This window comes from Symphalangus syndactylus, chromosome 17 (assembly GCF_028878055.3).
Source record: "Symphalangus syndactylus isolate Jambi chromosome 17, NHGRI_mSymSyn1-v2.1_pri, whole genome shotgun sequence".
NCBI lineage: Eukaryota > Metazoa > Chordata > Mammalia > Primates > Hylobatidae > Symphalangus > Symphalangus syndactylus.
Window position 1 is genome coordinate 60,696,167 of NC_072439.2, and position 27,046 is coordinate 60,723,212.

Below are 27,046 nucleotides of genomic sequence, written 5' to 3' on the forward strand. Positions count from 1 at the left end.
ATCATTGTTTTTGTTTTTATTTATTTTTTTTTGAGATGGAATTTCGCTCTTGTTGCCCAGGCTGGAGTGCAATGGCGCAATCTTGGCTCACTGCAACCTCTGCCTCCCAGGTTCAAGCGAGTCTTCTGCCTCAGCCTCCCGAGTAGCTGGGATTACAGGCATGCGCCACCACGCCTGGCTAATTTTGTATTTTTAGTAGAGACGTGGTTTCTCCCTGTTGGTCATGCCGGTCTCAAACTCCCGACCTCAGGTGATCCGCGCATCTCGGCCTCCCAAAGTGCTGGGATTACAGGCGTGAGCCACTGTGCCCAGCTGATTTATCGTTGTTAATGCTAACCTCAATCACCACACCTGGCTGAGATAGTGTTTGACAGGTTTCTCTGCTATAAAGTTACTGTACTCTTTTTATTCCCCTTTTCATAGTGTACTTTTTAAAAGGAAGTCACTTGGCTCAGCCAACACTTAAGGGGTGGGGAATTATGTTCCACCCTCTTGAGGGGGCACTGTCTACATAAGTTATTTGGAATTCTTCTGAAAGGGAGATTTGTCTTTCTTCCCTGCTTGTTTATTTATTTGGACAATCATTTAATATCAGTATAGACTCATGTATATGTATTTTGAACTTTGAGTTATAATCATGACTATGACTTTGAGTATGTCATTTGTTGTTCAGATTGGCTGGGTTTGGCGATTGGCAACTCTCAGTTGGCTCCTGTGTTCCTTTAACAACTTCCAGTGTTTTGCCTTTTTGAATACTTCCTTACTTGCCGGCACTACAAGACGCCCCAGGCTTATCTTGTGTATTCCATGCCCTAACCCTAGAATCAGCCGTCCTCCAAGGAGCACTGGTTCCTTTTTAAGTAAAATGGTATTAGAAACCAAGATTTGGGGACTGGATGGGCTTTTTGTTGAAATGCTGTTGCTTCTGTACATAATATTTTAAGTGGGGAAAAATGGTAGATAAGTTGGAAGTGTTAAGAGTGGTTATTTCTGGGATGGGATTATATTTTGGGGGCTTTTTCTTTAAAAATATTTTACAGTATATTTATTACCTCCAAAATGAGGGGAAAATTTTTTAAATTAAAAAGTAGAAATAACATTACAGTAAAAATTTTCACACATAAAGCTTTTAAAAATACATATATAAGAATATTTTCTTAAGATTCCCAGAATAGTGATTATTGAGTTAAAGGCATAGAATGTTTTCATAGTTAATGGTTTATATTGCCAGATTGCATTCATACTCTCCAAATGAATGTATTGGATTATTTCAATGAATATCATCGAGTATTATTTAAAAATCATTACTGATTTAACAAATGAAAAATTTTATTGTAATCTTTCATCTTGATGAAATAAATTTTGATTTTTAAAAGCAATCAGTGCTTTGAAGTTTGTATAGTCAAATATGTCAGTCTTTCTGTTTAGTCATTCTTTAATTTTTAACCTTAGCAACCTTTTATTTGTATATATTTTGTTAATATTTACTTTTGTACCTTCTACTTTTTTATGTTGTTTTTCTTTCCCCATCATTAATTCAACTGGAATTTGTTTTGGTGGGTAGGACCTAAATGTATCTCCTCTGTCTCCAAATAGAGTATCAATTGTCCAGTTAGTACTTTATGCACAATCCTTTCTTCCTTTTCCGTTGATTTGTCATGTTTCTTTATCATCTATTGACAAGTATATTTTATACTTTAGATTTTTGTACTGTACTCTGTGGGGTGTTTAGTCTAATTTGTGCTGGTTCTGAATTTTCTGAGGTTCAAGCATTTTAATATGTTTTTATATCTGTCAGGGTTAGTTTTATCTTACCATAGTTTTTGAAAAATTTCTGTTTTTACCTATCTATTCCTCTGAATGAATTTTAAAATCACTAATCACATGTTTAAAATTTCCTGTTGGGATTTCGATTGCTATTTTGTTAAGCCTATAATTAACATGGTAAGAACTGGGAACTTTTAAATATATGTTAATTGGTCACTGCTAGTATATTCAATCACTTCACAGAACTTTTTTTTTTTTTTTTTTTTTTTTGAGACAGAGTCTCACCTACTCTGTTGCCCAGGTTGGAGTGCAGTGGTGCGATCTGGGCTCACTGCAACCTCTGCCTCCCGGTTTTAAGCAATTTTCCTGCCTCCGCTTCCCGAGTAGCTGGGATTATAGGTGCGCCACCACGCCTGGCTGATTTTTGTATTTTTAGTAGAGGTGGGGTTTTGCCATGTTGGCCAGGCTGGTCTTGAACTCCTGACCTCAGGTGATCTACCCGTCTCGACTTCCCAGAGTGCTGGGATTACAGGCCTGAGCGACCAGCCCAGCCACAGAACTCTTACTCGCATAATTTTCCATGTGATTATCAGAGATTGTGTTTTAGATGTATAGCACACACCTACTATTTCTAATGGTATCTTTGTTGTTTTTCCAATGATACCTTCTTTTTGTTTTATATCTTATTGTATTAAACTTATGAAATAATGTTAGAAAGCAAAAGATACTTCCTTATTATGTAAACAATTTAAAAATTTTGTTCTAATACTAATAGCTTATTTCAAAGGAAACAGAAATGTCTTAGATTGTGATATCAAAAAGATTGATGAATAACAGCCATTTATCTTATCTGTGTTCAAAGCTAGTATTAGTTTATGACAATAAACTGAAATATGTAAGATAGATTACTAAAATTGGTAGAGAATACTTGGAGGGAGTTATGAAACTTTCCTCAATACTTTGTTTATTATGTTTCTTTTTATTCTTCTTGTCCTTACCCAATCTTCAGGTAGGTCGATTTGGACAGTTAACTTACGTTCGCAGTTATCAGGGAGAGCTAAAGAAGGGTGACACCATCTATAACACAAGGACAAGAAAGAAAGTACGGTTGCAACGGCTGGCTCGCATGCATGCCGACATGATGGAGGCAAGTACAGAGTCATTGTGAGATTAGAAATTCCTCTAATATGGGTGAAATAGACCCTTCTTGGTATCCTGAGCCCCACTAGAAAATTAATTCTGGTTAAATGTATGTTTCTAGTTTCTTCCGTTTTACTTAAATGTGTTGCAGCTCTGATCTAGCACTTTGCTGTAAGATAAATTAGCAGATGTTAACTCATTTTTTTAATACCTCTAGTTGTGAATTAGCTATATTTTCTCAAGGGCCAAGGTTAAGGAAAAGAGACAGTTCCCTAACACTCAGAATACAAGATTCAGCACTTTCCTCAAGAACTATCATTACAAAGAATGTAATAAGCATTTAAGACCGTGGAACTGTGATTTTTAAAGATAAGAGAATAATAAATTTACACAGTTTTCCACATTGTTTTGTTTACCTTCTGAAATACGGCAGGCACAAAAGCCGTGTTTAACCCTAGAGCTTTTATTCCTGTTGTAGAACCCACTGCAGAACCATATTGGGGCCAGAATCCGCCTGAAGATTTAAAAGCTTCAAGGGCTGATCTGGGAGATAAACTTTGACTTATGCCTTGAATTCTTGAGTTGGCTCGGAATCTGCTATAGCCTTCTGTAGTCCTTATGGTTAGGCCTTGGAAGGAATACTGAGTGCATGAGTTTGTCCCCTACCCCCACCCTCTCCCAATCCAGCTATACATTCCTGGAGAAATTTATCAGTTTAAGCAAAATCTTAACGAATTTTTTGGTAGCCATAACTTTTGTTTCTTCTAGAAGAGTAATTGTCAGTCTCAAAACTCGACAGCATTGCTGTTTTGTGAGATAGGCAGCAGGGGGCAGGCTAAGTGATTGTCATAGCTGTTTCATGGACCAGAAGCTGGAAGATTTCTACAGCTGTGTCACCATTAAAGAAAGACATGCTTACTCACAGCCACAGCTGTTGTGAATGAACTGTCAATGTAAAAGGACAAAAACTAGGAAGCTTGGAGGCACCAATGCTTTGTTCTTAGATTTCCTGTGTTTTCTTGACTGCTTGCATCTGTGAGAAATTAAAATTATTTTTAGTACAGTGGGCTCCATTCTCCTACCTTTGTTTTCAAAACTTCCTTTACAGGTTTCCTGTAAAGGAAGAGTATGTATGACAGAGTAGATCTTTGCCATACACAATCTCATTGTCTAACTGCGGCAACATATATAGTACATGCCTTTTTTTTTTTTTTTTGAGACGGAGTTTTGCTGTTGTCTCCCAGGCTGGAGTGCAGTGGCGCGATCTCAGCTTACTGCAACCTCTGCCTCCTGGGTTCAAGCGATTCTCCTGCCTCAGCCTCCCTTGTAGCTGGGATTACAGGTGCCCGCCACCATGCCTGGCTAATTTTTTGTATTTTCAGTAGAGACAGGGTTTCACCGTGTTGGGCAGGTTGGTCTTGAACTCCTGACCTCAGGTGATCCACTCGCCTCGGCTTCCCAAAGTGCTGGGATTACAGGCGTGAGCCACCATGCCCTGCCAGTACATGCCTTTTAATTCCATAAAAATAACTTTAGAACTTTGAGGCACTGTGTTAGTACTGCACATCCTTCAAGTAATGAGTTTTCTGTTTAAAGTAAAATCTTGTCTATTGATATATGGTTTAAATGAAGGCCTTTTAAAAATACGTCTTAGCATGGTTGATTATTGTATTGGTTCTAGCTAATTCACTATAGAATTCAAGCTGAGAGATTCTGCCATGCTTATTTATATACAACGTGTGTACTGTACAGTTACTTTTTAGTTACCACATCTTTATTTGTATTACTTGCAAATATCATTTTGTGTTATTTGTTTTTTTAGGATGTTGAGGAAGTATATGCTGGAGACATCTGTGCGTTGTTTGGCATTGACTGTGCTAGTGGAGACACATTCACAGACAAAGCCAACAGTGGCCTTTCTATGGTAAGCCATTTAATTTCAAAGGTACTTATCACTAGAATTTTAAAAGTCTGTGTTTTTATGTAGTGCATTTAATACTTCAGAAAAACAACCACAGAAGTTTTCGTTGAGTACCACAGTCATCAAGTTAGTTGTGGCTCTTTGAATGTTGGTTATAGCTCTTTGAATGTCAGTTAGACAAGTGCTCTGTAAGCTAACTTACCTGGTTTTTCATAGTAAAAAGGAAAACTTAGAGGATCTACAATCCTCTGAAGTTTAGCAAGAAGGAAATATCTCCACCAGATGGTACTTGGACAGTGTGGCTCTGATTCCTCCACCCTGAGACCTGCTTCCACACTTGGGGTGCATTTCTAATTGTTACCACTAACATCAAGCTAGTTTCAGTGCTGTTCCCTCAATCCCTTGTGAGACCAGACTGTAACATTTAGACTAGACTTGGGATAACAGAACATAACCAGGCTCAGAAGGCAATATGCAACTACACAGTCTGACTTATATAAACAGCCTGCCCTTTGGAACTCAGAAGTCCATTTTTATCATTGAGGGATTCTGAGGGAAGAGCATGCACAGGTAGTTCCTGCCCTTGAATTCTCTTCACTCACTCACCTTTTTTGCCTCTGTAGGAGAGCAAACTCTCTTACATTATAACCATTTGTTTATGAGAGTGATCTCTTTCATGAATTCTGTAAAGAAAGCGTATGATGAGTACATAGGGTGACAGGTAATTTGCAGTGGGTCATTTACATAAGTACTGACCCAACTCTAACAGAGTAGCACTGTAATATTTCCTGCTATCTAATGATGAATTCATGATTTTATAGTTTAGTTTTTTTGTCTATAATATCCTGTAATCTGTATAGTATTACCTGTTGATTTAAGACACTACAAAAAAAAATAAATCTATACAATTTTTGTTTGACATCTAGATAAAAGGAATGTTTTCTAAGTATTATTGATAAGGCCTTCTCTAAGTACTTGTCATTAGCAACATGAAGTGATTGGTAGTTGTGGGAAGTGCTTACCAAGGCTTTGAAACAAATAGGCCTTGGTTAGAGTCTCACCTTTGCCCTGTACTACCTACTGGCCCTTAGCCAATTTGTTTTACCTTATTTCCAAGCCTTTGGTGACTGTATTCGTAAAATGGGGATAATACCTGCTTCTCAGAGTTGTAATTCATTAAATGAGGTGTCATGGGTATGAAGAATTTGGTGCCCTTTCTCTGTTTGCCTTATCAGTAATTGTATTATATTTTGATTAAATAAAATAACTTAGAAGATTGCAACAGCCACCAAGCAATAAGAATTTCACATCTCAGTATTTGGATTAATTGTGATTATGTTAAACAGATAAATAAATACATTCATTAATTTTATTTTGGGAAGGAGGAACTTATATAAGTAGATAGCTTTATTTATTTATTAATATGTTGTATTAATGTACTTATTTAATGCAAAACAGATCAAGATATATATTGTCTAGCCTAAAGACATTGGCTACTATTTATCCTTTGTTCTGTTGTAAAGTGACACATTAAAATTAATCTATCCCTGACCCATATGGGTCTGTTTTTGAATTCTTCTGTTTTCTTTTAAAAAATATTTTAGGAGTCAATTCATGTTCCTGATCCTGTCATTTCAATAGCAATGAAGCCTTCTAACAAGGTAGGAGTTTGATTTAAAGCTCAGTATATCACAGTTAAAACTTGAGCTCTTTTTCATCTATCTCTGCAATGCACTTGATATCTTGTAATAACCAGCAGTCTTATGGTCTCTATTTCCTCTGTTGGTATTGAGATCTTCTTTTGAAATTTACCAGTCTGTTCCTAATGATAACTCCTCAGTATATTTGAAGAAATGGATGGTATTAAAATATTCACCTGACTGTATTTTATAACTCTTTATTGTTGTCTTCAGAGTGTTAAGTGTAACTTCCCAGATTCAGATCATACACAATTGGAAAAGGGGAATCGGGGCATTTCTCCTAAGTTGTAGTAAAACCCCACTATAAAGTACTTTAGAATGTTGAACTGATTAATTGACTCATGGGTTATAATATAGCTCTAGGTTTTCTGGTAGTTATGAGGTAAATGTCTGAGTATTGCATGGAAAGCCTGTAAATAAGACTTTTTTCCACTTTGAAATATTTTTTAAGATAATTTTATACTTTATAGTTTTATAATTGGGTTTGATGTAATTTAGCTTTTAATAAATCCAAAATTGCATGATTAGGTTTTGCATTTTCATTCTTTGCCATGGGAATTAGTCTGATCTCAAACCATAATTTTTTAGTTCTTAAGTTGCCTTGGCATTCATAACAATCATGTTAATGTGGTATATTGAAATTCACTTATACATTGAGTGAACATTTTATGATTTGTTATACAGAACTTATTACAAAACATACTCTGATGAATTGCCATGTGTGATAATATCACTAACAGCTGCTACTACTACATCTATTTTGAGGAACCTTGAGATTTTCCAGACCTTTTCTCAATATAGAAAAGAGAAAATCGAGGTGGCAGGAAATATTAAATTATTCCATTTTCTCAGGAATTTGAGGAAAGGTGAACCTTACATCTTAACCTCAGTAGGATGCCATAGTTTATTCCAAGTACATTGTTAAAATTGCTTGCTTTTCTCTTTGGAAGTATGCAAGGTTAGAACTTACGTATTATGCTTCTTCATTCCTAAATTCAGAGTTTGTTTAAGACATTTAGCTGTTGATAATTTACAATAAGGAGGGAAATCAATGCTTCAATATCCAGAAGGCTTTTTGGTGTTTTGGGGTTGTGTATGCATTAAAAAGTTTAAAGATGGCTGCTTGCTGGAGTAAGTTAAATCAAATAATGAAGTCTCTGTGAGTCTCAATAGTGGGGGCAGGCATGATGTTTCTAATTTGAGAGTATCTGGCTTGTGCAGGAAAAAGGCAAAAGACCTAGAAAGACTAAACTGGGATTCAGTCCCAGCTTTGCCATGCAATAGCTGTGTGGGCTTGAACAAGTCACTTAACCTCTCTGTACCTCATTTCCTCACCTGTAAAATGTGGATAATTCTGCCTTGCAGCATTGTAGTTGGGATTTGAGAAAACATAGGCAAAACACATACCATAGCTCCAGGTATGTGGTAAATGATAGCTGTTAATGTTGGTTGTACTGGGCGTGTTAGTTTTCTATTGCTGACATAAGAAGTTACCACAAACGTAGTGGCTTAAAACAACACAAATATATACTTTTATAGTTCTGTGGATCATAGGCTGATAACTGTTCTCAAAGGCTAAATTAATCAAGATATTGGCAATGCTCTTTTCCTTTCTGGAGGCTCTATGGGAGAATTTCTCTCCTTCTTACTCAGGTTATTGGCAGTATTCAATTCCTTGTGGTTGTAGGATGGGGGTCCCCATTTCTTTTATGACTGTACCTGAGGGCTGTTCCTAGCTTCTAGAGGCTACCCACCTTCCTTGGCTTGTGGCCCCCTGCCTCCATCTTCAGTGCCTGCAACAGCTGGTTAAGTCCCTTTCTTGCTACAGATATCTCCTGCCACTTCTTCCTTTATGGAATCCCTCTGAACCACCCTTCTGGCTTCTTCCTCCATGTTTTAAAGGCACACATGATTATGTTGTATTCACCTAGATAATTGATAACAATCTCCCCATCTCTAGGTTTGTAACCTTAGTTACATTTGCAAAATCCCCTTTACTATGTAAGGCAGCATATTGTCAGATTTGGGAGGATTAGGTATCTTTGGAGGGCCATTACTCTGCTTACCACGCGGAATTACGTGGCATCTAGGGAGAAAAAAGGTGCATCATACCATATCCAAGCAGATTGTTTTGAAAGGGACAAGTCTCATCGTGGTATTTGCCTATTTGTTGGCCTTAAGTATCCTGCTTGGATCTACAGTAGTGTCTTGGTAAACATGCTGATTCCTTTGATTATGTATAGGATTTCTAAAATGTAATACAGATTCCAATTTCTGCTTTGTGGGCAATTTTCACAAACGGACAGTGTGTCAATGTAAGAGGAAAGGCATAGAGTTAAGTCTTGGACTCTTGTTTTCTATCTTGGTATGGAAAGAAAATTCTGTTCAGTGAGCTATTCCCTGCTCTCTTGGCTGTGCGGTATCCAAGCTCACATTGTTTTTAAAAATGGTGTGAAGTAGAACTAGATATGTATTATTTTTATTTCTTAACCGCTGATATATTTTATTTCATTCAGTAAAGTTTTTTTCTAAAATCCCATTGCTTATCATGCGCAGTAAAACATATAGTGACTTTCTTCTTCTTTTAAAGAACGATCTGGAAAAATTTTCAAAAGGCATTGGCAGGTTTACAAGAGAAGATCCCACATTTAAAGTACACTTTGACACTGAGAACAAAGAGACAGTTATATCTGGAATGGGAGAATTACACCTGGAAATCTATGCTCAGGTAATGAATAATAAGGAAGTTAAGTTGAAATCAATTTATTACTGTTTCATTAAAAGTCAATAATTCTCAATCTAATGTCTGTAACTATCTCTGGTTCCTCATGCTTCACTCTGGTTTGTATCCAGATGTGGTCTACTGCTTCCTCTACTATGTGTTACAAAATAATTATTTTTGATCTCTAAATCTTTTTAGTTGTAAAACGTTCTGGACTCCTAGAATCAAGGCTCAGGGGATTTGCAACAAGAATATCTGTCCATCCCCAGGTCTTGGGTAACTGGGTCAAGTAAATCCTGGTTCAAGCCTTAGGGAGACAACCTGTGGTTGTACCAACTCTTCAGGCCATTTCTTCTCAAGTCAATACTTGAAGATCATTATAATATAGATAAAAGAAAGGGAAGATGGGGCCTATACCTTCTCAGGAAAGGTCTTGTATGTATTGATATATAAGTAAAAACCAAAGATAATGTGATTAGAAATTTTGGTGAGATTGTATCTTTGAAGTTGAGATAGAAAATCCTGACAACAGATTTATATATTATTCCAGTGAATATGTAATAATATGCAACAATGGTGACGTTTTAGTGGGTAGATTAATTGGAGGTAAATATAAATTAACCAATGTAACTTAGAATTCATTTATATAAAATCTGTAAAAGCAGTTTGTATTAAGTATCACATACCTAATCCTTATAAGATACTAAAATGATTTAAGATTTGTTTATTATATTTAAATGAATGCTACTAAGATATATAAGATGCTTAGGAGGTTTTCTTTCAGTTTATTTTTTTAAATTTAAATAATATTTTCTCCACTCTTTTTAGAGGCTGGAAAGAGAGTATGGCTGTCCTTGTATCACAGGAAAGCCAAAAGTTGCCTTTCGAGAGACCATTACTGCCCCTGTCCCGTAAGTATGCAACGTAATTAAACATTATGAGGCTGAAATTGAAGCTTTTTATTTTGGATATACATACCACTATTACTGTTGTAAAGACATTTTTATATAGTGATACTTTGTATTATGGACTCTATAAAGTTCTATACTGTAATCAAGACATTTATATAAAGTGACACTTTGGGATTATTTGGCCTCATAAGCTAGATGCCAGTGAAATTGGCATACACATCATTAATAGACATGTTTACACTTCCAGTGTTAGGGTTTTTGTTTATTCCAGTTGTACTTCCTTTGGCAGACGGCTATTATGTTTTACTTTAGTGCCATATTGTGGATGCCAGAGAACTTGCATTTGCCAGGGAATAATCTCCTGCAAGTGAAGAAAATTAATGCCATGATAAAATTCAGAAAACATTTAGGAAAACGTAGTTGGGTTTATATTTTGTTAGAGATAAAACAGTCTTCACAAAGAATAGTACTTTTGTTAAATTGCTACAATTACACTTAAATCTGGTGCCTATCTGGATTTACATGAATTCTGATGTAGAGTCAAAATTAATAAAGCATACTGTGGCTATACAAGGAGTCTCAGTTTTCAGAATGGCATTAAATAAAGGTAAATTATACTTTACCTGAGACGCTATATTATGAAGTAGAATGGTGTAGTCTAATTCAATAAAGTCATCATTTCTTTGCTATGACAAAAAATAAAAACGTGTTGTTTAAAACTTAATATCTTTGGCAAAAATTACATTTAATTTTGAAAATCATCTTTGATTAGTAGATGAATATAATATTTCCATTTAGGTAAAAATAAAAATTGAACGTTATAATTTCAATTTAATGTGACAAAATCTATTCTCTTATACTAAATAAAGTGTTCTTTCAAGATGCATTTTAAAATCATGATCTTATATTTGTTCCCCAAAAAATGTTTACCTGTTTTTAGTTTCCAAGTTGTGGTGGCTACTTAAGAGAATTACCAAGTGTAGCTTGTTATTTAAGAACTCTTCGTGTTTCCATCGTACAGAAAAGCATAATTTATGGGATAAGCTATAGCAATGGGTGTTTACATTGAAAGAATCCAATTTTATAACAGAAATTCTCTCTTTGAAAACTGAAAATAAGGCCGAGCACAGTGGCTCACACCTATAATCCCAGCACTTTGGGAGGCTGAGGTAGGCAACTTGCCTGAGCCTAGGAGTTCAAAACCAGTCTGGACAACACAGTGAAACCATGTCTCTATGAGAATAAACAAAAAATTAGCCAGGCATGGCTGGGTGCGCCTGTACTCCCAGCCACCTGGGAGGCTGAGGTGGGAGGACCGCCTGAGCCTGGGAGGTTGAGGCTGCAGCGAGCCATGATCACACTAATGCACTCCAGCCTGGGCGACAGAGTGAAACCCTGTCTCAAAAACAGGCAAACAAACAAACCAGAAAACCTGAGAATAGTAAAATGTAGTGAGTGTAGTTGTGTGATTGTGTAATTAAAGCTTTTTTCTGTACTGTACAGTAGAGGGAAAAAACAGATAGTTTCAGTATGGCATGACTATAGTAATTTGAACACAAAACTTAGATTGCTAAGGGAAATAATCTGTACTAAGCTGAGCACAAAAGCTAAATGTTGGATTATAACTCAAGACTTCACTCTTCTGAAAGCACAGCTTTGCTTGTGACTGCCATAAAACGTGGCCCTGAGGATCTCTATAGAGCAGATTAAAGGTGAGGAGAGTCATTACAATTGTCCCTTAGTATCCATGGAGGATTGGTTCCAAGATTCCCCTCAGATACCAAAATCCACGGATGCTCAAGTCTCTGACATAAAACAGTGTAGTATTTGCATATAACCTGTGCATACCCTCTCATATACTTTAAATCATCTCTAGATTACTTATAATACCGAATACAATCTAAATGTAAGTAGTTGTTATATTACTTAGGGAATCATGACATTTTTCCCCAAATATTTTTGATTCTCGGCTGTTTGTATCCATGGATGCAGAACCCATGGAGAGGCCTGACTGTATATTGTACACCTGGGATTCTGTTTTGCTGCTACTAATAAAACTCTCTCAACCTTTTTGTTCTAGAAGAGGGTTTGAGTAAAGTATCATAGTTAAATCTGACTTGACTAACCTGAAAGATTAAGAGCTACGATTACCATGATGCTTTTTGAAAGTGCAGTCTAGATACTGTGTATTAACAGAAAGTGTTTCATTGAAATCCTTGGCTTTGCCTTGCTTTTATTATGCTTCCTAGTCTGTATGTTCCCAGAGAATGCAACTAACGAAGCACAGTTATTAGGCCAAGTTTGAGGCAAAGGAGGCCTGTGGTTTGCATCTCTCAGCCAAATCAAACAACTTTTTAGACCAGTTACTGTTGCTTTGGACTCTTGCTACAATTCTTCACCTTCTCTAATCTTGATTGTACGTGACCTCTCCTTTGAAATCCCAGGTTTGCTATTAAATACAAAATGACTATAGGGATACTGTTTATCCAATTATGAATTACAATACTTTTGATAAATATTAACCCCATTAATAGTGTATTTTATAGAAACTACTTACCACTTGCTTGACAGTTTGAATTTTTACCATTTTATACCATGTGTCTTCAGTAGAATTTTGCCATATTATATAACCACAGGCAACCCAGGCTAAATGTAGAACGAGTGTCATTTCTGGAGATACATTTCCAAAATTGTCTGGTAGGAGAAACATTTATATGATAATTATATATATAGTATTAACCTTTTAAAACAAAATCTAAATTCTAAATCATGTCTTAGTTTCCTTCAAATGTGTGCAGAAAATAATTTAATTAAGCTATGGATCTATAAAATTTCTGAGGCCTCTTTTTTGTTGGATTAGATGAGAAATTAGTATTTTTGCAAAAGCCTGTATGTTTCTAACATACTTAGCAACTAACAATTTTAAGCATAGATAATTGAGATTGATTTTAAGTTTGAAACAAACAAATGGTTTTCATGCCGTATTTATATACCTGGAATATTTTGTGCTTCTAGCGGTTCCTTCATGGACTTGAGTCTTTGATAAAATGTGTTGTCTTCTTCATCTGGATTCTTTCCAGTTTCTCCTTCAAATGTGAAGTTGACTTCTGGTGCAGTTTCTTGTCCCGTTGAAGGGTAAACTACTTCAGCTGTGCAGTTCACCTTAACTTGCTGTTTGAAATTTAGCAAAATACCCGTATATACAGAAGGCTATTCATTATTAATTATCATCTTTGAGATATGATTTAAAGCATAGGCCCCTAATGGTGTTGTTTTAGACTAGACTTCAGAGTGCTTGTTTTCAGAGGTATCTAATTGGGCCTGGCCTGTTAATATTCTAGACTTATCATGTGAATACCCTAAAATAGATAACTTTATAAATGATACGGTGTCATAATCTTATAAATTCTAGTCTTAAAACTTTCAGTATATTTCAGTATTAACGGGGTGTCCATTTGCAAGGCCAGATTTTAATCTGACTTTATATACCAACTCAAGACTCTGGTTACTTTTAAAGGTTTTCCATTACCCTTACTCTTTGCTCCTGAAATAACAGAAAGTTTTTGAAATGCAGAGGCAGCAATCTGTGTCTGGATATAAAATTAGAAGATTATGGCATTGGGTTATGCTTTGTAAAGATGGCTGTCTAGCAGCTCAGATGCCTTTTAATGAATCTCTTTATGAATTATGCTCAACAGAAAGGCAAGCTTTTTAAAATTTCAAGATGGCTGTGGTACAGATTGCAGTTCCTTTAAGTTTGTCTCATTAATAATTTGACAGTTGTGTATAATCTTTAAAATTTCCCTTCCCCATTACTGAAAGATCTTCATCTGAATGGTGGTATCAGCTGGCATTCTATTGCTTGTGAATATCTAAGAGCACGTTCTTTGTCTAAAAACCCAATGAAAAATAGAATGAGAAAAGCAGACGTAAGAAGATGATTGATTGGGGAATAAATTACTTCACTCATTTATATTAGGCATAAATTCAGACTGCCCTAAGAGTATGTAACTTCTTAAGGAAATTCATTGGAACTGAAGTGTATAGTCTTTTTCTGTGTAGTTTGGTAGAAATAATTCACATACCTAGTAATACCCAAAGATAGTAAAGAACTGATCCTTGTAAACTTTGCCCATATGGTCAGGGATTTTTTTTAGAGGCAGGGATTTCACAACAACTTTTTAAAAAGAGGTAAAACTAATCAGTCTTACGGATTTGATCAGCAAACATGATCTGGAATATTTAGAATTAAATTTGTTTAATAAGAACATTTTGGCTGGGCATGGTAGCTCATGCTTGTAATCCTAGCACTTTGGGAGGCAGAGGCAGGAGGATCGCAAAAATTAGCCAGGTGTAGTGGCATGCACCTGTGGTCCCAGCTACTTGGGGAGGCTGAGGTGGGAGGATGGCCTGAGCCCGGGAAGTTGAGGCTGCAGTGAGCCATGTTCCGCCACTGCACTTCAGCCTGGGTGATAGAGTGAGACCCTGTCTCAGAGAAAAAAAAAAAAAAATTTAACTTACTTTTTGTATAATTTCTTCAACAGCAAATTTAAGGCGATACTTATGTCCTCTTCCTGGAATATCCTAAAATTAAGAAAATGTAATGGAGACAAGAAAATATAACAACATTATACTTGCATTGTTAGAAGCATCCATCTCATTTGGTTGGAGGGGCTGGCTGAAGGGGAATGGTGAAAGCCTTAGGTCTTGAAAAAGGCATGTCGCCATGAATGTAACATCTAATTTAGCAAGTCCCCTATCAAGTTTATTTTGGATGAAAACAAAAGAGTAGGATAAAAGCATACAAATTGGGCACAACTCACTTTCAACCATCAGAAGACTTTATTTAACCTCTGGATCTGTGATCTTAAAGTCTCTACATAAGAGAGTTTGAAACTGTTTAATTCTAAAGATGACAAATAATATCACCTTTGAAAAGATTTTTTCGTAAAGTTCAGTGTACCCTCCAAATAATGTTCAATGAATGTGAATTTCATTTTGAGGCAGATTACTGCAAAGCAATTGGAGACTTAATACAATTAAGTATTGTTTTTACTTGTATATTAGTGGAAATGCAAAATGATTAACACATTTTATAAGACTAAGAAATTGTAATTCACTTTTAAATCAAGATACAGATTGAAAATTTATACCTAATTATGTTATGTGGTACAGTTTCAAAATAAGATCTACTGTCTGTCACCTCTGAAAGACTGTTAGCAGTTAAAATTCTGTCAGATAAATAAGGGATAATCTCAAAGCCAGTAGATTTTAGTAAAATGAAAACAAACCTCGTTAGTGATTGCTGAGGCCTTAAACATTTAGTTCAAGCCTTTAGCAGAGGGTGCACATCATTTAAGGCAGTCATGTGGTAGCAGTGTTTAGGTGGCTAAAGGCCAGCGTCAGCCCACAGTGCTTTTATTCTTTGACTTTGATTGTCAGTTTCTCTTGCTGTTTGTTTCCCCCTTCATTTTGGTCAAAGGATCTGATAAGGATTTGTCTTAAAATGTAGGCAGCAGAGTCGTTTGGAAGATGGGAGCTTCTGTTGGTCCAGATCAGAGTAGCAGATGAGAAACGTGGCAGCCTTAGTAGTCTTTTGAATGGTTCCTACAGGTTACACTTAAGGAAAGTGCTGCCCCTTACTTAGAGCGTGTTCCCATTTTCTTGTAACTGTGTGCGTAAAAACTGTCTCTGCCTTAAGGTGAAAACAGTCCCGGGCTGTCTCCAGAGACTGGAGTATAGACATTCCCCCAGAAACCTTAATATCTCAAGACCAGATACCAGCAGTGTGTCCTAAAACAGAAGGTGGGTAGGGGGTGGCACGGAGTGTCTGCACCCAAAGACTGAGACCGCGGGTGAGTGGAGGGAGCGCAATCCTGAAGCCTCCGCTGCCCACCACCCCCTGCTAAACTCACCTCCATGCTGGCTTGTTTGACCTTCTGCACCTCAAACACCCTGTGGGGGGTCCCCTGCTGGTAGTTGATGTAGTTCTGTGCCACCAAGGCCGCCCTGGAGGCTGGGTAGTTGGTCGGCGGGATTTCCATTCTGGATGAGCAGTGACTTCAGGGCTTGGGCTACTCAGGCTTAACGGGGCCAGTAGCAGAGCGCCGCCCGTCCTGCTTGCTGCTGGGTCCGGTTGCCGGGAAAAGTCGCAAGCTCCTTCAGTCTGTTTTCTTCCTCAGCTCCTTCCGACTCCGGAAGCTGCTGTTTGGGCCCAGGCTCCCTGCGTCCCAGCGCCCTGGGCTGACTGCTTCTGAGGCCCCGCCCCGCTACTGCTTGCAGCCGGCTTCCTTACTCCGCCTGCCGGTTCCTACTGGAGAAGAGGCCAGCATGCTGTCAGGCACCAGCAGGTGGGGGTGTGGGGAGGGCGTCAGTGGGCTAGGTTCGCTGGGATTGCATCTTTCGTTTCATTAACCTTTATAGAAGTGCAGGGTGGGGCTTTCTCGCCTTCACTTATATAGGACATCTGTGAAATCTCCAGTTTCCTGTCCATGGGAAAAAAGTCTGGTTGCTTCACTTACATACTGGAGCGAAGCAACCAGTATACACCGCACGCAGCGTCCCTGGCAGGGCAAGGTACACAGTACTCCAGGTAGTGATTCGATTCCTTCATTTCCCTTCCCCTTATGAGAGTCCAGAAGAGGCTTGCTCATCCTCAGCTTTTTGTGGGTTTGGACCAGTTCTGCCCAAATCAAAGTATGAGAATCTGCAAACTATAGTATTAAATTGGGAGATTATGTAATTTGGATCAGGAGAAATAAAAAAAATGCACCTGTACCCCTTTCCTTTACTAATCTTAAAATGATAAGTTTTGATGTAACGCCATGCTTCCAACTTGAGTCATTTTGAATATTTTACTTCAAGGTTTAAAAACTGAACTTATACAAAGCACTATCTCTGGTATGTGGTCTACCTCATTGAAATGGGCCTCTAAACCTGACTTTGTAGAAGTACAGGTTTGTCCTTGGTGGTCTTAGGTTAATTGGGCTAGGATAACTTGGAGATTCTACCAAAGTTTGGCCAAGGTCTTCGCTGCCTGGATTGAGACCTTTTTTTCTTTTCTTTTCTTTTTTTTTTTTTTTTTTTGAGACGGAGTTTCACTCTTGTTGCCTAGGCTGGAGTACAGTGGTGCAATCTCGGCTCACTGCAACATCCGCCTCCTGGGTTCAAGCAGTTCTCCTGCCTCAGCCTCCAGAGTAGCTGGGATTACAGGTGCCCACCACAATGCCCGGCTAGTTTTTTGTATTTTTAGTAGAGACGGGTTTAGGCTAGGGTGGTCTCGAACTCCTAACCTCGGGTAATCCACCCACTTTAGCCTCCCAAAGTGCTGGGATTACAGGCATGAGCCACCGTGCCTGGCCAGGACCTTTAACTTGGTAGTAATGCACACACCCAAGACTCTTGAGGTGTCTCTCTTTCTGATTATGTAGATTCTGCAGTAAATCTGGATTCTGGACTTTGGCCCCAGTTTCATGCTTATTATTGTCTCCTGGGATTTGGGGGTTCTGATTGACTTTGCCTTTAAATACCATCTGTCTGCATGCCTATCATGTTATATCAAATGTCAGTGAAACTTTTCTCAGTCTTGTCTGTGTATGAGAAATTTGCTTTGGGAGACACTATCTTTCACACATGACCTTTTTTTCTTTTTTTTTGAAGACGGAGTTTTGCTCTGTTGCCTAGGCTGGAGTGTAGTGGCGCAATCTTGGCTCACTGCAACCTCCGCCTCCCAGGTTCAAGCATTTCTTCTGCCTCCACCTCCCTAGTATCTGGGACTACAGGTGCACTCCATCACGCCTGGCTAATTTTTTTGTATTTTAGTAGCGATGGGGTTTCACCGTGTTGAGTTCGGGCAATCCTCCCTCCTCTGCCTCCCAAAGTGTTAGGATTATAGACATGAGCCACCATGCCCAGCCTCTCCGCGTTTCTTAGTTCAGCATTCGTTAAACCCTGACCCACCCATAGCAATATTTTTGCAAAGACAGAATATCAGCCAATTTTTGATGGGGTTGTCAGATACGAACTTACATTGTCTCCTGGCATAAATTTACCAAGAATTGGTGAAATTTGGGGAACTTTGACATGAAGAAGACTATTCATTTGAGAGACACTTTAGAAGAACACCAGAAATAAAAAAATAAGACTTTTGGAGAACAGTATTTGTCTTATTTGTCTAAGATCATTTTAAGTAGAAGACTGTCCATATTTTATTTCCATACTTCAAGGTTTTTTATTAATAACGTGGCTTATCGTTAAGCTTTTTCCTCTCTCCTTGAAAAGGAAAGATAATTATCATTTTACAGTGATAATTTCATATTTGTCTAAAACTGGCTTTAGCTCACCTTTTCCTGTTTCTCATTTTCTTCCATTAAAAATTTGAAAGATGATTCATGAGACTAAGTCATTCTGTAATTATATGTGCAGTCCAGGAATATCTAGTCCAAATAAACAGCTAAAAATGTCTAAGAAAAAAATCATTGTGCTTTAAAAAATGTGTAAAAATAAATGGGGTCAAATGAACTTAAATAGCCTTTATTATTATGTTTATAAGGAGCAAGTTTATGGCTGGGCGCGGTGGCTCACGCCTGTAATCCCTGCACTTTGGGAGGCCAAGGCAAGTGGGTCACGAGGTCAAGAGTTCAAGATCAGCCTGGCCAATATGGCGAAACCCCGTCTCTACTAAAAATACAAAAATTAGCCGGGCATGGCGGCGGGCGCCTGTAATCCCAGCTACTCGGGAGGCTGAGGCAGGGAACTGCTTAAACCCGGGAGGCGGAGGTTGCAGTGAGCCGAGATCACGCCACTACACTCCAGCCTGGGTGACAGAGTGAGACTCCATTTCAAAAAAAAAAAAAAAAAGCAAGTTTTCAAGATAAAAGAGGAGCTCTTAAATATGATTTAATGATTTTTGAATATAAAGTTTATAAATTATATTTTTAAAAATGTATAAAATATTTCTGATTAATAGATGAATTTGGGTGAGTGTAACAAAATAATATTTATTTAAAGTTGATTATATGTCATCCAGGTTTTATTACATAAAATTAATGCTGATAAAATATTCCAAGTTTATATAAAACTGAATTTGATCTTTTCATGATCTAAACTTTCTAAATTTTATATATTGATCAAATGGGCCAAGTAAGTTACTGATTCGATCAGTTGTATAAGATTACAAAATATAAAATGGTGTTTAAATAAAATTGTAATACAGATGTCTTTTAAAGGAGTTTTGATCTTATAAAATTATGCTTCTATTATAAAGACCAAATGTGTTAACTAAAATTATAATTTTTCAGATCTTCAGTTAACTTTCAGGCCCTTACATAATGTCAAATTAGTCCTGGGATAATTGGACAATTTCTGACTAATACATGATACAGAGCTTTGGTTACTAAAGAGAGTTTCCATTTACCTTTATTCTTATACATTATAAAATGACTATGAATTAACACAATGTGCACATACTTTGGCTGTTATATATGTGTTGTTTTGCCACCTTAAAATTATAGAAGTAATCTAAAATTTGTATTTATAAAAATTTAGCTAACCAGGTGCAGTGGCTCACACCTGTAATCCTAGCACTTTGTGAGGCTGAGGTGGGAAGATCTCTTGGGCCCAGGAGGTTGGGACTAGTCTGAGCAACATGGCGAAGCCCCGTCTGTAAACTACACAAATTAGCCAGATGTGATGGCATGTGCCTGTAGTTCCAGCTACTCGGGAGGCTGAGGTGGGTGGATCACTTGAGCTCAGGGAGGAGGTTGCAATGAGCCGGGATTGCGCCAGTGCACTCTAGCTTGGGTGAAAGAACCAGACCCTGTCTCAAAAAAAAATTTTAGCTTGACATTTCTTGGTTTTCTGTCTTCTGGTTTTCTCTTTGGGAAAGCAAAAGTTGATTACTTTGGTTAAAAGTGGTGATTAATAAGAATAGGAATATACTTGGTATAATAACTACAGACAAACATGAAAATAAATATATATTTCTATATATACACACAAGATATGAATTTTATTAGTTTGTTAGAATGGTAATTTCAATGTGATATATATGCTGTTTTATTTAATATACTGATAAAGTGAGTTGTCAGAATATTACATTAAATATAAAATTTAAAATAAAAAACCCTAATTATATTTTCCATTTACATAATTATATATTATGTATTTTTAAACAGACATACCTCATTTTATTCAACTTTATTGTGTTTCACCGATAGTATGTTTTTTAACAATTGAGGGTTTGTGATAACCCCATGTGGAACAAGTCTATCAGCTCCATATTTTTCTTTCTTTCTTTTTTTTTTTTTTTTTTGAGACAGAGTCTCACTCTTGTCACCCAGGCTGGAGTGCAGTGGCACAATCTCAGCTAACTGCAACCTCTGCCTCCTGGGTTCAAGCGATTCTCCTGCCTCAGCCTCCCAGGTAGCTAGGATTACAGGTGCCCGCCACCATGCCTGGCTAATTTTTGTATTTTTAGTAGAGACAGGGTTTCACCATATTGGCCAGGCTGGTCTCGAACTCCTGACCTCAAGTGAATCACCCGCCTTGGCTTCCCAAAGTGCTGGGATTACAGGCATGAGCTGCCACGCCCGGCCTCACCTCCATTTTTCTAATAGCATATTCTAACTTCACATCTCTGTGTCACATTTTGGTAATCCTTGTAATATTTCAAACTTTTTCATTATTATTATATCTGTTATGGTGATCTGTGATTGGTGATTTCTGATGTTATTGTAATTTATTTTGAGGTGCCATGAAACCTGCCCATATAAGATAGCAGACTTCAACCATACAATTGTATGTGTTCTGACTGCTCTACCTACCAGTTGTGCTTGCACATTCTCTCTCTCTCTGTCAAAGCTTAATCCAGAGCAAGGCTCTAACTCTGTTCAATTTTATGAAGGCCTAGAGAGGTGAGAAAGTTGCGGAAGAAAAGTTTGAAGCTAGCAGATGTTGGTTCATGAGGTTTAAGGAAAGAAGCCATCTCTAACGTAAAAGTGAAAGGTGAAGCAGCAAGTGCTGATGTGGAAGCTGCAGCAATGATCAGTGGTCTCCTAAGATTGTTGATGACGTTGGCTACAGGAAACAACAGATTTTCTTTTTTTTTTTTTTTGAGACAGAGTCTTGCTCTGTCGCCCAGGCTGGAGTGCAGTGGCGCAATCTTGGCCCACTGCAAGCTCCACCTCCTGGTGGAGGACGCCATTCTCCTGCCTCAGCCTCTGAGGGACTACAGGCGCCCGCCACCATGCCCAGCTAATTTTTTTTGTATTTTTAGTAGAGACGGGGTTTCACCGTGGTCTCGATCTCCTGACCTCGTGATCCGCCCGCCTCGGCCTCCCAAAGTGCTGGGATTACAAGCGTGAGCCACCGCGTCCGGCCATGCTTGACTAAGTTTTGTATTTTTAGTAGAAACAGAGTTTCACATGTTGGTCAGGCTGGTCTCAAACTCCTGACCTCGTGATCCACCTGCCTTGGCCTCCCAAAGTGCTGGGATTACAGGCATGAGCCACCACGCCCGGCCAAACAACAGAGATTTTCAATGTAGATGAAACATCCTTCTTTTGGAAGAAGATGCCATCTGTGACTTTCATAGCTGGGAAGAAGTCAGTGCCTGGCTTCAAATCTTCAAAGTACAGGCTGTGACTCTCTTGTTAGGGGCTAATGCAGCTGGTGACTAAGTTTGAAGACAGTGCCCCTTTCTCATTGTCAAAATCCTAGGGCCCATAATAATTATGCTAAATCTACTCTGCCTGTATTCTGCAAATGGAATAACAAAGCCTGGATGACAGCACGTCTGTTTATAGCATGGCTTACTGAATGTTTAAAATCCATTGCTTAGAAAAAAATGATTCTTTCAAAAGATTACTGCTCATTGACAATTCACCTGTCACACAAGAGCTCTGATGGAGATGTACAAAGAGATTGTTGTTTCCATGCCCGCCAGTACAACATTCATTCTGCAATCCCTGGATCAAAGAGTAATTTCGACTTTCAAGTCTTATTATTTAAGAAATACATTTTGTAAGGCAATCGCTGCCACAGGTTGATTCCTCTGATGGATCTGGGCAAAGTAAATTGAAAACCTTCTAGAAAGGGTTCACCATTCTAGATGCCATTAAGAACATTTGTGATTCCTGGGAGGAGGTCAGAATAACATTACCAGGAGTTTGGAAGAAGTTGATTCCGACCCTCATGGATGACTTTGAGGGGTTTAAGACTTCAGTGGATGAAGTAACAGTGAATGTACTGGAAATAGCCGGAGAACTAGAATTAGAAGTGGAGCCTGAAGATGTGACTGAAATCCTACAATTTCATGTTCAAACTTGAACAGATGAGGAGTTCCTTCTTCTATGGATGAGCAAAGAAAGTAGTTTCTTGAGGTGGGATTTACTCCTGTTGAAGACACTGCAAACATTGTTAAAATTACAACAAAGGGTAAACCTGGTTGATAAAGCAGTGGCAAGGTTTGAGAGGATTGACTCCAGTTTTGAAAGAAGTTCTACTGTGGATATAATGCTATCAAACAGCATCACATGCAACAGAGAAGTCTTGTGAAAGGGAAAGTCAATCGATGTGGCCAACTTCATTATTGTCTTGTCTTAAGAAATTGTCATGTGACTGAGTGAAGTGGTTCACACCTTTAATTCCAGCTACTTGGGAGGCCGAGGCAGGAAGATCACCTGAGGCCAGGATTTTGAGACCAGCCCTGGGCAACATAGTGAGACCTATCTCTAAAAAACATTTTAAAGAAATTGCCACAGCCACCTCAACCTTCAGCAGCCACCACCTTGATCAGTCAGTAGCCATCAGCATCAAGCCAAGACCCTCTAGGCTCCTAGACCTTCAGTCTCTGCTTCTAATTCTGATGCTGATGTTTCGGCTGATTGTTAGCATGTTTTAGCAGTAAAGTATTTTTTAATTAAGGTATGTATGGTGGGATTTTTGTTTAGACATAATGCTATTGCATACTTAATAGACTACAGTATCGTGTAAACATACACCTTTTATAAGCACTAGGAAAACAATTTGTGTGACTTGCTTTATTGCGACATTAGCTTCATTGCGGTGGTCTGGTACTGAACCCACAGTGCCTCCAAGATATGCCTGTGTGTTGTGATGCTTTGAAAAAGAAAATGAACAAAAATGTATTTGTAATGTACTATCTTCCTCATAAACTGTTTTAATTTATTTATAAATACAGTGTTTCTTTGGACTAAGTAGCTTTTAAAAAAAATAATAGCAATACAGCATTTCTCATCTTTTCTAGTTATATTAGCCAGCAACTATAAAGTAACTAAAGGATGAAATGGTTAGTTCTCTTAAGGCTTTTTCTAAGAAGTTGGAGGAATTTTTTTCTCTTAATTTTTTTTTTCCTTTTGATGAGTCATTTATCTGTGGGTCAGCCTCTTAGGTTGTCGTTGTGTGTGTGAGTTTTTTGAATAAGTCCTCCGTTGATAGTGTCCAGGAAAGTGGCTGAGTACATTCTGATAACTCAGAGCTTTTTGCTGATAATGAAATTTTAAGTTTCACAAGTTGCTAGTTAATATCTCCTGTGTTACCACCAGTAGTGAGAAATACGATATGTGAGCTTCCTCAAGTCACCATTTTGAAGCCTTATGAATGCAGTCACCATCTCTGTATATCAAAGCTAGTAATATAGGTTATGAGATAATAGGCATTTAAAAGTACACATACCAATTTAGGCTGTCTTAAAAACATAATTAGTAGAAATGCCCATTGCTTGCAACTTTGTTATGACTCTAAAGTCAAAACAAATCTGCAAATTTGAGGTAAACAACAGAGCCAACACAGTTCTTACATATCTATATATATATTTTTTCGTTGTTGAAAACATTGTGGCCCTGACATAATTTTTCTTTTTCAATTAAAAAAAATAGATTTAGTGGGTACAGGTGTAGTTTTGTTACATGGATATATTGGATGGTGGTGAAGTCTGGGCTTTTAGTGTAACCATCTGCCAAATAGTATTCATTGTACCCAGTAGGTAATTTCTCATCCCTCAACCCCTCCCCACCCAACAATTCTAATGAACGTTCATTTTAATGTGACAGATGTTTTGCCAAAATGAAATTGTCTTTCATAATGTGACATTTCTTTCACCTTCAGCATTTCTATTTAGCTGCCTGTCAAGCTGTCTTAGTTCTTCTACCTTTTCTTTTTCTAAACCACTGCAAAATCTGTCTTCTTGTAGCACCTTCTGTTAGCTTTTGAAGTGAATAAACTAACCCCAGCATTTGTAAGTTAGTTTATATCTTTTTTTGTATTAGCCTTCTAGAAGAGTGTTTAAGATCCTTGGTTTTAGAGCAAATCCTGACTGCCACTTAATGCTCTGTCACATTGGGCAAGTTATTTAGTCTCTCTGTCCCTCAGGTTTCTCGTCTGTAAAATGGTGATAAAAGTAATACCTGCTTCATGGGTTTGTGGTAAAGAACAAGTAAGACAATCCATATAAGGTGCTTAACATAAGCCTGGCGCATAAGTATTCTGTTGTTTGGCACTCTCTCGATTATAAATTCAGATATGGTTCCTGAAACTGTGGAATTACTCATTTGTGATTTGGTCCTTTAGAGCAGTGCTGCCCAATAGAACTTGGTGCAGTGATGGAAATCTTTTAATTTAAATGTAAACAGCCATGGTTAGTTATTACCATATAGACATCACAGATCTGGAGTACGTTTGTATAGATGTTATATTGTTGGCAAATCGAAAACACGATTTAAAATGTCTCATAGAGAACTTTGTGTATACTTGAGAATATGTCAGCGTTCCACAGTTTTGGAAATTTGCCTGTTGTAAGCTGGCATCTCCTACCAGCTTACAACAGGCAAATATTGATATTTGCTTTTTCCAAACCACTCTCAGATTTGTATGCAGGAATGTGCACTCATTAATGTCTATTTTCTTATGTGCTAATAATTTTGAAAGCAGCTGGCCTCTTCCATCTTGTGGTCTTGAGGAAGATTTCAATTTAAAGGAAGAAATCCTTGCAAACAGTAGATACTCAAATGATTTTTCCAGTGAAACAGTAGCCTGTGTTTACATATCTTTAGTATATATGTAAAGTGCTTATTCTATCATATTAATGTTGCCATTAGTGGTTTGAAGTAAACACTGAACTGTGTTTACATATCTTTCTGTGTCTTTTGAATGACTTACTTATGTTAGTCTCTACTGTTTTGCCACTGATCATTTTCAGATATTAATTATTTCACTTGGAAATCCCTTTTCTTGTATTGCCTGAGTCTATAATGCCCAAGGAATAAAATCAAATAGGAACTATCTGAATAAATTAACTGTAGCCATCAAAGGTCCTATTTTCAAGTAGCTGTCTTTGGTTACAGAGATGTAAGGAAAGAACACTGTGTTCCAGGGAAATGGGCAGGGTTTTCAGAATATAGATTATTAGAACAAGAACCGTAGACTGACCTTTTTCTTTTAATTACTCGACTTTTACTTTTTTATTTGTGAAATTTATCTGTGTATTACCTCGGGTAGTATATCCCACCCTCACTTCAAGTAAGAACAGAAAACAGAGGGTTCTTTTTAAAATAAATTCTACAATAAACTTTTATAGCAAGACCATCATATACAAATGAAAAAGTAAAAATAATCAAATGTGTTCTTTTAAATTAATAGGAGTTATTTTATTTTGTAATTACATAATGCTCCTTTTTTTTTTTTTTTTTCCTAAATCACTTTCAGGTTTGACTTTACACATAAAAAACAATCAGGTGGTGCAGGCCAGTATGGAAAAGTAATAGGTGTCCTGGAGCCTCTGGACCCAGAGGACTACACTAAATTGGAGTTTTCAGATGAAACATTCGGATCAAATATTCCAAAGCCATTTGTGCCTGCTGTAGAAAAGGTAAATTTCTAAAAAGTGTTTTTGCATTTTTACTTACTAAAAACAGTTTATCAGGTATTAAATCATACTTTATCTTCCATCATGTTGTCTATCACAGTTTGTTTTAGTTGCAGTCCTGTTTCTCTGATTGTTAAGCTTTCCATCTGATTTAGAATCTCTAATTCATTAAGTAGAAGAGCTGTAAATCCATGCTGTGACAATGATGGGAAATTATTATGTTTCTGAATCATAGTTACATTTTTCTTAATAAATTGAAACTACTATATTGATTGTAATCAGCAATTTGTAGTAGTTCTTAGGGATTTATAAGAGTTTTATGTATACTACTGTAGCAGAATGATCATTCTTTAGATTCCCACAACACCTGGGTGCTACTGTCTCATTTCTACTACTGATTAATATGCTTTGTTAAATCAGTATTCAGAACAGTTTCTTCATTTGTAAACTGAGAGAAAATACTTAAACCTGCACCCCTCACAAAACTGAGGATCAGATAAGACTATGTGATATTTCCTTGGAGAAGTGCTTTGCATATATGAGGGGTTAGTGCTTTGTTCGCTTTCCAGTCATTTGCTTTATGACTGTTGTAGGCCAGGCACGATGGTTCACGCCTGTAATCCTAACATTTTGGGAGGCTGAGGCGGGCAGATCACTTGAGCCCAGGAGTTTGAGACCAGCCTGGGCAACATGCTGAAACCCTGTCTGCACAGAAAAATAAAAATAGAAAAAAAATTAGCCCGGTGTAGTGGCACACACCTGTAGTCCCAGCTGCTCTGGAGGCTGAGATGGGAGGATTGCTTGAGCCCAGAAGATGGAGACTGTGGTGAGCTGTGCACCACTGCCCTCCAGCCTAGGCGACAGTTAAGACCCTGTCTCCAAAATGGAAAAAAAAAAAAACAAAAAAAAAAACAAACTGTTGTAAACCCTTAATTAATTCATATAGACTGTGGTTTTTGTTTTTAATGTTTTAACTTAGAAGATCTTAACAGGTTATAATTT

General features: G+C 37.5%; 2 protein-coding genes across 10 annotated transcripts in view; one reads left to right on the forward strand and one right to left on the reverse strand.

Annotated features, from left to right (window-relative positions):
• The window catches only part of GFM1 (G elongation factor mitochondrial 1), a 70,961-nt gene that overhangs the window by 12,094 nt on the left and 31,821 nt on the right, over positions 1-27,046 (forward strand). For 7 of the 9 annotated variants that reach the window (XR_010116482.1, XM_063620335.1, XM_063620334.1 and 4 more), the window contains 6 exons: positions 2,777-2,914; positions 4,730-4,831; positions 6,433-6,489; positions 9,119-9,256; positions 10,079-10,161; positions 25,885-26,047. Coding sequence is in view for 8 of the 9 variants with exons in the window: in XM_063620335.1 (XP_063476405.1) it covers positions 2,777-2,914; positions 4,730-4,831; positions 6,433-6,489; positions 9,119-9,256; positions 10,079-10,161; positions 25,885-26,047 (681 nt within the window). In the remaining variant the exon portion in view is untranslated. The remainder of the gene's footprint in view (positions 1-2,776; positions 2,915-4,729; positions 4,832-6,432; positions 6,490-9,118; positions 9,257-10,078; positions 10,162-25,884; positions 26,048-27,046) is intronic. The other 2 variants (XM_063620338.1, XM_063620340.1) reach the window with 1 other exon arrangement.
• Positions 10,179-16,441, reverse strand: LXN (latexin). The gene is made up of 6 exons (XM_063620344.1): positions 16,077-16,441; positions 14,683-14,745; positions 13,155-13,332; positions 12,719-12,855; positions 10,785-10,847; positions 10,179-10,522 (listed from the first exon to the last, which is right to left on the reverse strand). Exons 1-6 carry the CDS (start codon positions 16,203-16,205, stop codon positions 10,424-10,426), a joined length of 669 nt encoding a protein of 222 aa, XP_063476414.1. The 5' UTR covers positions 16,206-16,441; the 3' UTR covers positions 10,179-10,423.

Excerpts from the sequence above, each read along its gene's own strand:
- LXN (XM_063620344.1), bottom strand. The coding sequence starts at position 16,205 with ATGGAAATCCCGCCGACCAACTACCCAGCCTCCAGGGCGGCCTTGGTG. Across the intron at positions 13,333-14,682 it reads TTGAAGAAATTATACAAAAA|CAAGTTAAGGTGAACTGCAC; the intron begins GTAAGTTAAATT and ends AATTTCAAACAG. Across the intron at positions 12,856-13,154 it reads AGAAGCACAAAATATTCCAG|ACAATTTTGGAAATGTATCT; the intron begins GTATATAAATAC and ends TTCTCCTACCAG.